At 36.7% G+C, this 17,393-nt stretch overlaps 1 protein-coding gene across 12 annotated transcripts in view; it reads right to left on the reverse strand.

The window, feature by feature from the left end:
- The window catches only part of AGFG1 (ArfGAP with FG repeats 1), a 62,117-nt gene that overhangs the window by 14,492 nt on the left and 30,232 nt on the right, over positions 1–17,393 (reverse strand). For 4 of the 12 annotated variants that reach the window (XM_084891804.1, XM_084891800.1, XM_084891806.1 and 1 more), the window contains exons 3-9: positions 13,702–13,817; positions 9,995–10,157; positions 8,847–8,997; positions 4,556–4,675; positions 3,828–3,899; positions 2,507–2,716; positions 1,329–1,506 (exon numbers count right to left, since the gene is read on the reverse strand). In XM_084891804.1, coding sequence (XP_084747930.1) covers positions 1,329–1,506; positions 2,507–2,716; positions 3,828–3,899; positions 4,556–4,675; positions 8,847–8,997; positions 9,995–10,157; positions 13,702–13,817 — 1,010 coding nt within the window. The remainder of the gene's footprint in view (positions 1–1,328; positions 1,507–2,506; positions 2,717–3,827; positions 3,900–4,555; positions 4,676–8,846; positions 8,998–9,994; positions 10,158–13,701; positions 13,818–17,393) is intronic. The other 8 variants (XM_084891808.1, XM_084891807.1, XM_084891810.1 and 5 more) reach the window with 2 other exon arrangements.

The raw sequence follows: 17,393 nt of genomic DNA on the forward strand, positions 1-17,393 counted from the left end.
TTTGGTGTTCAAGAAAATGATAAAACTTTTGATTAAAAAAAAAAAAAAAGAATTAGGCAGTTAATCAAGGATTATATTTTAAATAGAGGCCTAGTGCACGAAATTCGTCACGGGGGCTAAGGGGTGTCCCTCAGCCCAGCCTCTCCAATCTGGGACCCCTCAAGGAATGTCTGACTGCCCGTTTAGGCCCGATCCCCGGGGGATGTCAGACATTCTCACAATCCAGGACTGCTGGCTCCCAACTGCTAGCCTGCCTGCCTTCCTGATTGCCACTAACCACTTCTGCCTGCCAGCTCCCTTGCCAGCCTGTTTGCCCCCAACTTTCCTTCTCTGCCAGCCTGGTCACCCTTAACTACCCTTCCCTGAAGACTTGATTACCCCAAACTTTCCTCCCTTACAGGCCTGGTGCCTCCCAACTGTACTCTCCTGCTGGCCATCTTGTGTCCACATAGTGGCAGGATCTTTGACCACATGGGGGCAGCCATATTGTGTGTTGGAGTGACGGTCAATCTGCATATTACTCTTTTATTAGATAGGATAGTCTAATCCACCGGTGCACGGGTGGGGGCCAGCTGGTTTGCCCTGAAGGGTGTCCTGGATCAGGGTGGGGGTTCCCTTGGGGCATGGGGTGGCCTGAGCAAAGGGCCTGTGGTGGTTTGCAGGCCGGCCATGCCCCCAGCAACCCAGCAGAGGCCCTGGTTATCTAGAATTTATTTACCTTCTACAATTGAAACTGTAGCCTGGAGCGGAGCCAAGCCTCCTGCTTGCTCCGTGGCTGGCAGCCATTTCTCTTGGGACTTAGGTACCTTCTATAATTGAAACTTTGTAGCCTTAAGCAGAGACCTGGGCTGGCTAGGTTGAGTGGAAAGCTTTGCTTCCTCCATTGCCAGGGGCAACCCTAGCCTGCTCTCTCCAGCTCAGTGGCTGCTGCAGTTTCTGTTTGGATTTGTTTACCTTCTATAATTAAACTTTGTAGCCTTGAGTGGAGGCCTAGGCCAGCAAGAACAGGCAGAAAGCTTGGCTTCTTCCATTGCCTGGGAAACCCCAGGCTCCCTCCCTCCTGCTCTCTGTAGCCGTAGCCATCTTGGTTGGGTTTATCTGCATAGTTGCCCTGACTGGCTGGTGGGCGTGGCTGGTGGGTATAGTGGAGTGATGATTAATTTGCATATTACTCTTTTATGAGGTAGGATTAGCAAATTAAGCTCAGTTTCCTCAAATTTATAAAAATATTTAATAATTTTAAAATTTTACCACAGTCTTTATTTAACATTATTATTCAGAGTTGAAAAAAGATTTAAACATGAAGCAGGAACACAAAGACAAGGTACCTGCTGGCATTACTTGTGGAAGTATACGCATTATTGGAGGTGGCTGCAGAGCTGAAAACGCTGTCTAGTTCTGCCAGAGCTGCATACTTGTCTGAAGACACACTTTGACTGGGAAGTGAAACCACAGAACTAACAGGAGCTTTACCTGCTGTCCCAAAGCCACTCCCCTGATCACCACCTGTGAACAAACAAATTATCCCCCAAATTTAAAGGTATACTTCCAATTTATCAACCAGATTTCCCATGCAACACGTGTAAATTTGCAACTGATTTGGAGCTAAGGAAATAAATAGGATTCTAGAGTCATATCTAATAATGTAGAAAATATTGTGCAAGATTAGTTGCAACACATACTGCTATAGATTACCGCTTCTATAACAAAAAACTAAGACCCTGTGCCAGTAACAGGTTTAGAGTGTGCATAAAGAAGAAATTCTCAAAAATCGCTACTTAACATCTCTGGTACACGTGTATTTCATTTAAGTAAACATATAAATTCATACAGGACCCTGATGTGAACAATCAAGTAATATCATATTCCCAGGGTTGTCCATAAAAAAAAAAGTAATGAGAAGAAATATTTACTGCACTTACTATGTGCCAAGCACTGTTCTAAATGCCTTACTTGTAATAACAAACTCCATGAGTTCAATGCTATTTACTACCCTCATTATGGAGATGAGAAAGTAGGCCCTGCAGCATGAAAGCACACCCTTGCTCTTCCCCACTGTAATATACACTTTGAGAGGCAAAATACTGGCCTTCAAGACCAAAACTCGGCATAAAAATATACTGTAAAAATCATTTTAAAAAATTACCAAGATATTAATAGAAAGTCATTCAAAATAAATATATTATAGAAACCACCAAAAAGCCTTACAATCAGTTCTATTTTTAGGATTCTTAACCATGTATAGCCATAGAAGAGGAAAGCAGGCTTTGTAAGACAAAATTAAATTTCTGTCAATTATTTTATTTTAAAACCATAAGTAAACAAATTAGTTTGTATAACTTCAGTTTTGTAGTTGGTATTTCAGATCCTAGAAGTCTTGAACATTTAGTGTAAATGAAATTTCTATACAACCACTAAGAAAAGCGTAGTATCCTTACATTTTAATACAACCAAATGTAAAGAACTGTTTAATACAGAAATTTGTATTTGTTTAAAGTAAGATTACCTTGTCCTGTGCTGAAAATATTGTCTAAATTAGCAAGTGCTGCATATTTGTCTGCAGCCTGAAGACCAGCTTTATTTGTTGCAACTTTATTAACAGTTGTTGCTGTTTGATGACTCTGGGAAGTACTGAAGGTTCCAAAATCAGCACTGGAGGATTTAGGGAAGTTATCAAAATGAGCAAAATTAGCATTTACTGATCCAGCACTTCCACCTGTAACAGAATAAACAGAACCCTTGAAATATATAGATTTTCCCCAATATCCTGTGGTAGATAATAACTGATAAATAGCATTCAACTTCAACCATCTACACTTAACTTATAATTTGCAAATCTAGATTTCCAAAGGCCCTGTCAATAGGAAGAGATGCAAAGTATCTGACAATACAAGTTTTTGTAGCTTCTAACGAAAACTTGGTTGAAACAAATCCCAGGAATAGAAATTTAAAATGTATTAAGATGACTATTTTGATCCAGAGTTTCTTAATAGGTGATCTTTGAGATCCAGACTTATTTTATTTGAAGAGCTATTACTTAATTCCACATAATAATTTAATGCTCATACACCATGGTTTCCTCATAAAAATCATGACCTATTTTGTATATTTCAAAGAAAATTATAGTATACAATATCAAACTAGTTTAAATATTATAGCAATTTTTTTTCTGTATAGAGCATAATTCACATACAGGTATATATCCTACTAAAATTTTAAAGTCTGTCCTGTAATCTAGAGACTTCTTTAAAATATTACCAAAGACTAAAGCTAATATATTTCATTCTATGCTTTTGATACCAGTTCTTTATGCCTACACATTAGTTTCATTTTTAATCAAAATAATTTATATGTATAGTTTTATATTACGGTGATACAAAGTACGCAAAGATATTTTTAAAATAGAACGGATACATGACTATTTTTAAAAAAAACATACACACACTTTCCATCAATCTGTTTTTTAAACACTCTAAAACAATATGTATAGATAAAATTTACCAGGCATTAAAACTCTGGTTTTTTTCAATTAAAATTAAGTAATGTGAATATTTAAATGACTGTGATCTGCTACAAGTAGCTGGTAAACAAACTACATTCTAAAGCTTTCAAAGTTTATATGAAGAATTTTATTTCAAATTAAAATGGGAATTTTTAAATTTAACTAACTCTCTTATTGTATATTATTGTGTTCTCAAGTGAAGGGAAAGTGAGAACTTATGAAGATTATTAAAAGATGATTAACATTCTATAATTGAAAAATACATGAAATACAGCATAAAACATACAAATTAGTAAAAGATGCCTACTTGACAAAGAGAACTTACTGTTGGTAGCCTGGAGAGGAAAAGCAGAAGTAAATTCACCAAAACTGCAGCTAGATGAAAGCATTCTAAATGCTGGATAGCCAGAAATTATGTAAATGATGAAAGTTAAAGAGGGGGAGGGGGGAGAAAATTGAAAGAAAAAGCTTTAAGACAATACACAGAGTTCAAGTAAAGAAAAGAAACCAGCCAAAGATCTAAACATGGGTTCAATGAATTTCAGAAAACAATAGTTTATGGAAGAGTATTCAATGTTTAAAGATCAATTCCTGCACAGAAAATGATTTCCCAGTTTGATTAAACCAATCCAATAATCTACTCTTGACTAATAACATTTATTTTTCAAGTTTGTTGCCTAAAAATTACTTCTACTTTTAGTTCTATGGAAGCAATAAATTACCTTCCTTTACTTAGAGCCTAAATCATAATATGTTTTTTGAACCTAAAAAACTTTAGTACTTTAATCCTTCCTTAGATAAGAAGTTTAAGATTCATGTGCAGGAAAAGGAGAATTCTGTGAATTGGACAACATACTAAAGAGTTTAGAAAAACAAATGAACACAGAACAAAATAAAGATTTCAGGTTTCCCCAGAGCTTTGCTAAATGTAAGTATTGTAAATTCAGAGAATTATAGAATTTAGGTTTAGAGTAATTTTCAAAACTACATCTAGAGAGTTTTACTATAGTTTTTTAAAGTAAACATTTAGGCATAATGCTGGAGAAGCTCTACCTGTAGTTTGGGGCTGAAAAGGAGAGTGACTTGCTGTGGGGAAACCTCCAAAATTACTCGAACCACTAGACTGTCCAAATGCATCAAAGTTTGCAAAATCTGCATTTGCAGAATTCTGAGCTGTAAATGGTAAGGAACAATACATGTTAATGAATATGAAAACTATAAATAAAAAATATGACAAAAGAATTTGAGAATTTTATGAAACATTTCTACATCTTAGAGCTCACTTCAAAGACATTTAGAGATCAGATTTTAAATCCTACCAGTGTTTACTTAGCCTAATTTCACACAATTTATAAAAGGTTATCCAGAAATTTCCAAAATCACTTTGTACAATGATAAATATGTATGCAATACACACTGAGTGACCTCAGGAACAGTATTATAAATGTAACCCTATTAAAGAAAATTTCGAATTAAGAGCACTAAACACATGGTTACAATTAAGGAGATAGAAATTTAGGATATAGGATACATTCTGAAAAATTCATATTTAAAATGGCAATGAGTGATTCACTGACTGGATGAAATCTGAAACATTGATATAAAAATTAATATCCTTTTTGATTCTTTTTAAGTTCCCAACTTTGCATATCATGGCATATAAAAATAAACTTGAATATAAACAAAACATGATTGTCAAACAAAAATATTCACATTCTATTAGAAGCTTGCCACTTTCAAACACATTAAAATGTAAGAAACTAGGAAAAATAGTAAAAATCATAACATAAATGCACTCATGTTCAGTGAAAAAGACCCACTGGTATTTCCAACTGGCCATTAACCTAAGAACAAAATTCTAGGCTTCTCTAAATTATACAATTTTGTCCTCTAAAAAAATCTCAAGTCAGATTTTTTTTAGAGGACAAAACAGATGTTGGGTAAGATTTTTATAAAGGATATGATGAGAATAAGAAGTGGATATGAGGGAAAAAATGTTAAGTGACAAGAATGAAAATAATGTCCAAAAAGTAGACATCAACATAAATCCTTTGCAGGCATTTCTACTTCTATGAAGTTTTTGTAAAGCAATAATCTTGTAAATGTGTATGGCTGTTTGTAATAGCTAAACATGTTTTTTTATGATGAAAAAATTAGAAACTCAAATAGCCAGCAAAGAGGGAAATACTGAAATACATTATGGAATATCATACGATGGATATAATACAGCCATTTAAAAAATCATCCTATGTAATAAAAGAGTAATATGCAAACTGACCGTGCCTCTACTACACCCTCAAGGCACGCCCACCAGCCAATCAGAGTGAGTATGCAAATTAACCCAAGATGGCCACAGAGCAAGCAGGAAGCTTGGGTTTCCCCAGTGATGGAGGAAGCTAAGCCTCGGGCACACCCTGGCCAGCCCAGGCCTCCACTGAAGGCTACAAAGTTTCAATTGTTTCTAACTGCATGCATATTTGTGGAAGATAAAAATTTTTAAAAAGTACTTTAGCTGATAAAGGAATGATATATTTAAAATATCACAATTTTGCATAACTTGATCCCAGTAATGGGCATCAAGAGCTAGTATTACTAAACCAGGCAATCAACATTATGTGCCTCTTAAACACTAAGTAGCAGGTTTGCCCCCTCCACCACCACTGTGCTCTAAAAAAGAACGAGGCCCTAGCTTGTTTGGCTCAGTAGATAAGAGCATTGGCCTGCAGACCGAAGGGTCCCAGGTTTGATTCGGGTTAAGGGCACATGCCTGGAAGCAGCCTCCATAGCCAGTAGTGAGTGTGCAGGAGGAGCTGATCAACGTTTCTCTCTCATCATTGGTGTTTCTAGCTCTTCTTCTCCCTTCCTCACTGAAATCAATAAAAATATATTTTATAAAAAAGAAACAGTAACAGATCAAGTATCTATCAATTTACAGAAAATACAGAAGACAGAAACCTGATAAAGGACCCCACAGTGGTACAATCAACAAATTCAGACTGCTTAAAACTAAACAGGACAAATAAACTAATTTCTTAAATAAACTACAAAGAAAAAAGGGATAGAGGAAGAACCTATAGGCTAAGAGACATATCTCACAATTGCAATGTGCAGACCTTACTTGAAACCTGATCTGAAAAAACTGTGTATGTGTGATTAAACTGGAGTGGAAATTTGAATTCTAATGAATTATTAATATTACTAGTGGCTAGGTGCATGAATTTGTGCACATTGAAAGGAAATTAATTTTAAAAAGTATTTTAATATCACTATTCGCCCCTCTCTAATGTAAGTGTCAATCAAATTCATGATCAACAATGTCAGGTGGAAACACACATGGTGTTGGTGTCAGTGAGAGTTTTACATGTATCGTGCATGAGCAAGTCAACTTAGCCTTTATAAATATAGAACAAACTTGCTTAATTAGAACTGCTTTCTGATTCAGCTAAACTTTTCCCAGCCCAGTGAAGCATCCCATCTTCCCTTTCAGGTAATTGACAGCAACACAGCAATAAATATCAACACGAAGCACATTATTGTAGATCATGTAGGGAGAACAAAGGGTAAAATATTTAACTACAGCAGTGTTTGGCGCAGTGAGAAAACCTTAAGTCGTTTTCAAAGTCCACCATTTCTTACTTCTTTTCAGTAGGGTCAAGTTTCTAAGCTTTCTAAATCTCCATTTTCCAGCTAATAAAAAGAAAACAGGATTCCACTAAGTCTCTTACCTACCCACTCCAGGACTTCTGTGAGGATCAAATGAGATAAGGCAAGGGAAAACATTTGGTTACAGTGAAAAATGTTTCCACCTGACTATAAAGCAAGTCGTGTTCCTGGGCTAAAGAAACTCCAAGGAGGCTAGGCGCTAGGGAGAGGAAGCCAGGCATTGCTACTTGGGGTGGCCAGAGGGATCAGGCCAAAACCTGCAGTCCAATGCCGCCTGCTGCTCCCGCTCATCGCAGCCCCACAACAACTGCCACAGGCTTGCACCCAGTCAGTCCTGATCAGGAGAGGCTTGCGATCAGGAGAGGCTTGAACCGCTGCAGCTGCATTCACCAGCTGTGAGCCCTGTGTCTGGCCCCCATCCTAAGGGGGGGTGGTGTGCGGGGCTGGGATGCGATCGGCCCTCTAGTGGGCGGTGGGATGCCCTTGCCGGCCTGGGATCCGGATGTGTCCAACTGACATTCACACTGGTTGTTGGGAGCCACCTGGCAGTCGCTTTTATATCATTTCTTCCTGGCAGAGCATCTAGGAAAGGGAAGTGGCCACAGTGCCCAAGACCAACTTCTGGGAGGCTGACGGTGCTGTCAGGATCCTGTCAGGATCATGCTGGTGGTGCAGGTCTGCTGGTGCTGGGCCCTTCTCCAGAGATTAAAACTGCAGAACTACTGAGGGAGTGAGTGGCTGCCGCCAGGATGGGTTGGTCAGCTGAGCGGAGCTCCCACTGTGGGAGCGCACTAACATCAGGTGGCAGCTCCTGTGTTGAGTGTCTGCCCCCTGGTGGACAGTGCATGTCATAGCAACCAGTCATTCAGTTGATTAGGCTTTTATATATATAGATTATTATTGTTATTATTACTTAGGGATTGGTAATACTACCAGGATTATGTTTGACAAAGGACATCTTATTTTACATATACATATAAAATAGGTATTTAAGAATAAATTAATGTCTAAATTTGCTTCAAAGTAACTTGAGAAGAAATGACTAGAATGAGAAATAAAACCAGATTAGCCATAAGTGATGAGTACATGAAGGTTATATTATCTGATCATTTCTGAATATCTGAAATTCTCCCTACCAAAGGGTTAAAAATATTTAATAGTCTTTCCTTATTTCTTTAGAAAGAGGTCATGTAAATACCTGACATTAAGTATAGTCTCTTTTGTGATTAAAAAGTACCAGGGAAGGCTACATGATTTATACACCTCAACAGGTATGAGTGATCAGATATTCTCAACAGAATATGTTTCCTAGTATTTAAGTTAAAAACAAACAAACAAATAAAAAGGTTATTGCACTAGCCAGAGTGGCTTTGGCTAAGTGGTTAGAGTGTCATCAGCCCAAACACCGAAGGGCTGCGGATTTTATTCCTGGTCAAGGGCACATACCTGGTTGCAGGTTCCATCCCCAGACCTTGTTGGGGCGCATGCAGGAGGCAACCAATAGATGTGTTTCTTTCACATCAATGTATTGCTCTCCCCTCTCCCTCCCTCCCTTCCACTCACCAAAAAAATAAAAATAAAAATAAATCCTCGGGTGAAGATTAACAAAACAAACAAAAAAGGTTGTTTCTGGTGTTTTATACACATCTCTAATAAAAGTTCTTTGGGAAAAAACACTTACCTGCATGACTGTTGAAATGTGCAAAGTTAGCAAAATTGGCTGTAGCTGATGACTGAGAAGCTGGAGCAGCAAATATGTCTGAGCCAAGATCACTTAAAAGGTCAAACTTCTTTTCCTGCTGCTGTCCTTGAGAGCGACCTACAACAGGGGACTACAAACCACATATTGGCTATAAAGTTTCCAGTCAGATCTGCTAAATTTTGACCACACTATTTCCAACTAATCAAGCTTAAAACACAGTTTAAAAATTACAGAGTCTTCTATTTGTGGTTTTTGGTACTTTGATATTTTTTTAAAAAGCACCAGTTTTCACTATCTCTTCCTAAATCATCTCTCAATTCTAATTATAGAGTCAAAAGCAAAGAAACAATTACAATAGTGATCACAAGAAAGGATGGACTTACTGCTAAGCCAGCAATAAGACTTTCACAGAATACATCATTTATACATAAGAAGAGTTATAAAATACTGGCTTAACCCCTCTCTTCATTTTTCACTCAAACTTTCTGTAAAACAAAGCAATTTATCCAAATGCCCTAGTATGCATTATTAAAAGAGTGGGATTTAATTCAAATAGTACCATGCCTCAGAATCATTCTTGTGTAGGGTAGACGCTGTAATGTCACACAGTAACAGATTTGTCACAGCTCAGTCAACTGTAATGAAGTACAGAAGTACAAACTTTAGGTACCACTTATCAAAAACTTTCAGTCTATTCAGTTGTCTAGAATAAGATATATAGTGCAATGCAAAGACACCAGTGCTTTACAAATCGGGCATGGGGGGGATTACACTCCTTGAGAAATCCTTTCCTAAAAAAGTACATCACAGAGGCTATATTGTTCTGACTCTGATGATTATCACAGATTCATGTTTTATAATGTATACTACATAACAGATAGCTATAGCAATATTCCTCTAGACCTTCACAAAGCTGTGGAGAATTCAAAGAAACTCATATTAGCAACAGCAAAGGAGCAAATAAATACACATTCCAATCACTTAACCAACAATGCTTTAATGTATTATAAACCACTGACACATAATGCTACTGGCATACAAGATTATACTATTTTTTTTTTAAAGTCTCAAATTCTGGCATTCAGTCCTCAAGTAGAAGCCTCTACAAAGACTTACTGACTACTCACCTGACTAGGTGTGCCCTTATTTAGGTGCAGGGATGGTGCTGAATCTCCTAAAAGAGATTTCAGTGGTTTGACTTCAGGTGTGCTGCTTGTGCTACTGGCGGAGGAGCCTGAAATAGATGCATGAACAGATGCCACTACTTTGGCTTGTTCTGGTGGGACATACCTAAAACACATGAAAAGTTAAACAGGTAGTTAATTAAGAAAAATATAGGAAATGTCATACTCAAAAATGATAAGCGAAATTCTAATTTTGCATGAATGTTGATGTTAATCTTATTTCAAATCCCTCTGGGACCCTGTCTTGGTAGCTCAGATAGTTAGAGCATCGTCCCATCCCGGTATACCAAGGTTGTAAGTTCAGTCTCCACCCAAGGCACATATAAGAATCAACTAATGAATGTATAAATAAATGGAACAAAAACTGATGTTTCTCTTTCTCTCTCACTCTTCCTTTCTACTTCCCTCCCTAAAATCCAATAAATAATTTTTTTTGAAAATCCTCTTGTAATTTACTTAATTTTTCTAAGATAAACAAAGTAAGTTAACTGCTTTTTTATAAGACAGCAGACCAATCATGATGAATAGTTAATATTATAATATAATTTTTTAAAACTAAAGTATTTTAAGATCATAAGTAACATTTGGAAACAGAACAGAAAACAAGGAAAACATTAGTTAAGTCTAAAATATAAAGGCTTATTACAAATCTATAAGAATAAGGTCAACAGCCCAATTTTTAAATGGGCAGAAGCGACGCACAAAGGAAGACATAGAAATGAAAACACTTTTAACCTAATTCATTAGTATTTGATGTGAGTATAATGGTTACAAATTTTGTTGATATCTATTAAAATATGTTACTAGGTATGCTCTGTGCCCCAGAAATGCCTCTGCAGAACTCATCCTTAGGAATTAACTGAATGAGTGTACACAGATACATGTACATGTATGTTACCACAGCACTCTTAAATCTGTTTAATGTAATGATAAACAGCTATTCTTTTGACACAGAAAGGTGTCCAGGTTACTTTACGGTCTTTCAGGTTTGATCCCAGTTGTGTTAATATAGATTCACGGGAGGAAGGGAGTAAAGAAAGAAAAGAAAGGCAGTAAAAATATAATGCCCAAATATCGGCAATGCTGATCTCTAGGTTAGGAATACGTGAGAGTTTTTTCATTCCTGTATATCTGGGTTTTCTTCTTCCTTCACAACCTTCTTTTCAAGTAGGTGGAGAAAGCTGAAAAAAACGGTTAAGAACACATATCTATTCCAGAGACAGTTCAAATCCCAGCTCCACTTCTCAATAGCTGTGAAACCTAAGGCAAACTACTTCAACTCTTGGTGCGCCTAGGATTTCTCATCTATAAAGTGAAGATACGGTTGCTGTGAAGCAAAAACGAGTGAACATTTGTAAAGTACTTAGAACAGTTCCTGGTACCGGTGCTAGCTACATTAAGTGTTAGCTACTATCAAATTATACACTAATCACAAAAAATAAAACTGCTTTGCTTTTTCCAATAAATGGGAGATGATGGAATATGACAATGAATAGAGGAAGTTATGCTTTCATATAATTTGGCAAACCACTGATACCAACTTTTGAGTACAGCCACATCTTATCAAAGGATAAAACCAAATACTAGCACTTAGTTCAAAAGACTCATCTGACTAAAAGTAATCAGCTAAACGTATAACATAGGAAAAGTTTGAAAATTGGTCAAAAGAACTATTTAAAATACCTTTAGGTGACAATAGTCTCATTGTTTTAAGAATAGTTGCTCAAAGTAGGGATTTTTAGGAAGTCTGCATTTGGAGAGTTCTTATGCCTTATTAAAAACCAACTGCACTGTTCTCTAGTTACATGTCACAGGTGTGCAGGAGCATGGCTTTAAAATACACAGCCCCTGGCCCTCCTGAATGGTCACTCCCCCTTCCTACCCAGCAATTAAAATTCTCATTGTTAATCTTGTTACTACTATCCAGTTTCTTAGGGCAGAAAAAAAAAATAACACAAATTATAATTACTTGAGGTTTACAGTTATTTGGATTATATTTTGAATAGGTAAATTTCATTATTGTTTACTATTATATTATAAGTTTGGGGAAATATGTGGTTTTATTTCTATTGACTCTTATTCACACAAAATTATCTTGCTAATTGAAGGTAAACTATCTCAAATTCCAGCTAAGTCCTATTCAAACTAATATTCTGAATTGGTAAAACTGCTGAGAAAATAAAAAATTAGGCTAGGGCTATATAAGAAGTATACGTTATGGAGTGGAAGGTCTCTAGGAAATTAACCCTTTGCACTCCGCTGTCCCCTCTCAGGGGACATCGGAATTCTAGCATATCACTTGGATGTCCCCTCTCAGGGGACACTGCAGTTTATTAGTGATTACGGGGAATTGAATTATTTCAACGCACTCCGCCGCAAAGTAGCGTCGAGTAGCTGGTAGCCAATGTCCAGAATGGTTCAGAGTGCAAAGGGTTAACTAAAGTGGTAAAAATAGAATTACATATATCATTTTAAAATAATCATTTGACATCTTGCTTTCACTGTCACCCCACCTTCTAAAATTTTCCATAACTAATTTTTACTGGTGTATTTTATCTACATTCACACCTAATGGTATCTAGTGCTGCTTAATACAGCCCAAGCTAATCTTGCCTTGCAAAATGCAGACTCCTAAAAAGAACAGTAAGAATACAAAGTTCGCAGAGCATTAAAATCAAAGCTACTTCTTTCTAATGTGCTCAATGAATACAGGTAGAGACGCTTCACTTAAAAACCACAGCAAGTATTCCCTCGGGACCAAAACAGGCTCTTGACCATATCCTTCTCTGGGTCCAAATACAGCTCCCCAGAAAACAAGAAGCCATTTATCTCTTCATTATCTATTTCATTTGTTACTCTCTCCTTCATCTTCTTAGCCACACCCATAAGGAAAAATATACACTACTGAATATTGATAAAGAAACTAGTAACCCATCATTAATGAGTCTTAATAAATTGACTTAAGTTGTGCTCATATACCTAAAAATTAAAAGCCCAAAGTAAACTCTAGCTCTACTCTGTTCTGCTTTAAGGGGCTCACTAGCCACCAGTCCACCTTATTTTATTTAATTTTAAAGTTTACTATTTGATAGTGTGAGGGGAGTATACAGGCTCCCTTCTTCACCAGGTAGTAAATAATTTCTTGGATGGGAAGTGAGGGATATTTTGAGCAAAGACTTACTGCAAGCTGAGTTCACTGGATAGACACATGAATGGACACATGAAAGGTTTAGCATAGTGCTTAGTATATAGAAGAATCTAAATAAATACTTGCTAAATGAATAAAGATTTTAAGAAAGGCGGCTTTATAAGATTGAAAGTATCTTAGGAAGCGAATGGGGCTAAAGAAGGATTCAAAGGAAGAATCCCTAACTTTCAAAAAAGGGTAGGAGGCCTGGTAATTACAAGGAACAGGCTGCTGAGTTACAATAAAGTAGAAGTAAAGGTTTTTGGAAACCAAATCCAATAAAAAGCCAAAGTGTAATGGGTATCTATCTACCTACCTACCTACTCCTCTATTTCCTATCTACCTAACCTGCCTATTTCCTTCCGATCTCCCTCCCTTCTTTTCTTTCTTATGTCAGACTAATCTTACCCATAATTAATGTAATTTGGGAAACCTTTGCTCTAAATACAAACTATTCACTCACCATCTTTTCTTTTCATATTTTTCTTGTAGGAACTCTTTCACTTTTTGTGGATCCCTGAAGTCTGGAATTGCTGAAGATCTATCATCAAATAATCCTAGCCAAATCTGTTTACAGACCTTTGGAAAGAATTAAAAAAAAAAAAAAAAGTGTTATAAATCAACATCTTCACTTAATGAAATGTAAAGGAAAAATTATGACCTCTCAAAAAACTAACCTACTTAATTGTAATAATACTGCTTTCAATGAGAATATTTATTACAATGAGAAATGAAGAGGCAACAAATGAACTAAATTTATTGTTACAGTATACAGTAAAATCTTAGGAACAGCATCGTAAAGAACAGCACTTCATAGGGAAACAAACGGTGAAATGGGATTGGAGAGGACCTGGAATTTTGTTGTTGGAATGATCAAGACCATAAGCTCTTAGCAAACCATGTTCCCTTTATGAACCTCAGTTACTTCACTCAATAAAACAGAATAAACTAGACCTGTAGCAATTTCACAAATCCTTGATAGGTTCAAAAATCAACCAAAAAGAACAAACAAAAATTACTATAATCATAAACAATTTGCTAGTAAAGAATAACAACAGAAATATAAGGCAGATACAACTCTAAACTCTATAGTTGCCTATGCTTTTTTTCCTCTCATGGCTAAAAAATGAGAACCTGAGCTATTCCACTTTCTAGACAAATCAAAGAAATGAAATGATGAAGAACTCAAATAGGACGCAAGAGCATAAAGAAAATAATGAAGAAAATTTGGCAAAGTAGTCTTCATCAAAATTAAGTTGCTCTTCAAAAAACTAATATGAAAAGGCAGGCTATCAACTCATAAAAAGTATTTGCAAAACATGTAAGAACTTAAAAAAACTTGAATGCAGAAAATACAAAAATTTTCTTAAAACTCAATTATAATAAAGACAAAAAATTGTTTAGAAGAAAATTAGATAACCACTTTACCAAAATGCAGCCCAACACCATTAGTCATATGGAAAATGCAAATTAAACACTGAGATCCCACTACATACCTTGTTTCCCCGAAAATAAGACAGTGTCTTATATTAATTTTTGCTCCCAAAGATGCACTAGGTCTTATTTTCAGGGGATGTCTTATTTTTCCATGAAGAAGAATATGGTACACATTTATTGTTAAATGAAAATAAAGGAAATTTATTACTTGTATACGGTACGGTAGTACAGTAGTTGTCAACACAACCCAGACATCCTACAGTATCAAGAATTTACTCATTTATTCAATGACAATCATGTCATCATCTTCTGGAACATCATCATAACAATCCAATTCCTGAATTTCCTGGTGAATTTCTTGTGACTCCATTTCTTTCAGAATCAGTGGACCAAATCTCTCATGTTTAGCCTGGGGGGGAGGGGGGGGTGTCTTATATTTCACTCAGAAGGAAACCTGTAAGTAGATCTTATTTTCGGAGGATGTCTTATTTTCGGGGAAACACGGTATATACTACTAGAATGGCTAAAAATAAAAAGATCGACCGTATTTTGTATTAGTGAGAATGTGGAACAGTAGAAACTCTCAAGAATGTAAAACGGTACAACCACTTTGAGAAAGTTGGCAATCTCTTAAAAGTTAAACATACACCTACCATATGGCCCTGCAATCCCATTTCTAAGTATCTATCCAAGAAAAATAAAAGCACATGTCCACACTGAGATCTGTACACAAATGTCCACAGCAGCATTGTTGATAATACCTCTAAACTATTAAGAAAAACAACCCAAATGTCCATCAATAGGATAAATTTTGGAATATCCAAATAGGAGACTTATCAGCAGTAAAAAGAACTATTGATACAAACAACTACATAAATAAACCTCAAGAAAATTATATTGATTGACAGAAGGTAGACATCCACCCCCAAAAGTATATACTGTATGATTCTATTCATTTAAATTTTTAGAAAATGTAACTCATCTATGGTGGTGGAATGCAGAGCAAATGGATACATTACAAAGGGACACAAAAAAACCCTTGGGAATGATAAAAATGTGTGCTATCTTATCATTGTAGTCATGGCATCACATATGTCAAAACTCTTCAAATTAGACATTGGAAATAAGTGCAAGTTCTTGTAATTAATTATTCCTCAATAAAGCTATAAAAACAAGTCCATAAGTTTCCAAAATTGCATTAATTTAAAGAATAACCAATTTTAATACTGCAAAAATAATACAGTATCTAGCTTCAAAAGCTTGACAGAAATTTGAGAAATCAGAGAAGGAAACGCAGCATCTTTCTAAATCTTACCTGCTCACTGAAGTGGGTAAGGGAGGACAGGAAAAAAGACTCACCCCTTTTCTTATCAAATAGCAACCATGTTTCAAAACATTTCTTGTGGTTCCTTCAATGCAAATGCTACTATAACCTCATTAAGGCAGAAAAGCTGACACATCACTGTGAAGCCTGGGCTAAGATGAAATCTCATTATAAAAACATTTAAGAGGCAAAGACAGAAAAGTGCAGACACCCAGGAATGGTAATGCAACTTACTGACAGAAATGCCATAAACCCTGTAGTGACCCAGCTTCTGCAACAGTATTTAGCTACTTAAAAGGAACCACAAGAGATACTCCTTAGCCAGAAAACTGACTAATAATCCTTCCAAAATGTAATTTTAAAAGATTCTGTGACTTTATAGTTACATTCAAAATGGGAAAAGTGGAAGTTTCTAATTCTTCTATTTAAAAAAAATTTTTTCCGTTGATTTTTATAGAGAGAAGAAGGGAGAAACAGATGAAAGAGAAACATTATTGATTAGCACCTCCTCCACACCCCCTTTTGGGGATCAAGCCTGAAACCTAGGCATGTGCTGTGACCAGGAATCAAACCAGTAACCTCTTGGTTAATGGGTCGACATTCAACCACTGAGCCACCCTAGCCAGGCTAATTTTTCTATTTTAAAAATTCCCAAACAAGAAAACAAGAGATATGGTAGTCATTTGCCCAAATTATTAACTGTAACTGACAGAATTAGTTCAGGATACCAAATACCATAGACTTTACATTCCAAAACCCCTGTTAACTACCATATATAAAAAACAATCCTACATAATAAAAGCCTAATATGCTAAGTGTCCAGTCATCCATTCAACCAATCAAAGCATAATATGCTAATGATATGCTAAGGCTGCTCAACTGCTATGCATATACTGACGACCAGGGGGCAGACACTCCAACTAGTAGGTTAGCTTGCTACTGGGGTCTGGCCAATTGGGACTGAGTGAGATGGACCGGACATGCCCTGAGCCCTCCTGCAGTCCCTCCCCAGCTGACCAACCACCTGTGTCCCTCCCAGGCCCCGATTGTGCATTGGTGGAATCTCTCGCCTGGCCTGTACCCTCTTGCAATCTGGGACCATGAGGGGGATGTTGGAGAGCTGGTTTTAGCCTGATCCCACAGGCCAGGCCAAGGGACCCAACTGGTGTACGAATTCATGCACTGGGCCTCTAGTTAATCCTAATAAAAGAAAAATATGCAAATTGACCGTACCTCCACTATGCGCACAAGTCACATCCACCAGCCAATCAGAAATGAGCATGCAAATTAAATCAACCAAGATGGTGGTGGCCACGGAGCTGGAGTGAGCAGGAGGCTTGGATTGTCCCTAGCGATGGAGAAAGCCAAACTTCCCGCCCGCCCTGGCCAGCACT

The sequence above is a fragment of the Pipistrellus hanaki genome (genome assembly GCF_964339955.1).
Source record: "Pipistrellus hanaki genome assembly, chromosome: 8".
In the NCBI taxonomy this organism is placed as follows: domain Eukaryota; kingdom Metazoa; phylum Chordata; class Mammalia; order Chiroptera; family Vespertilionidae; genus Pipistrellus; species Pipistrellus hanaki.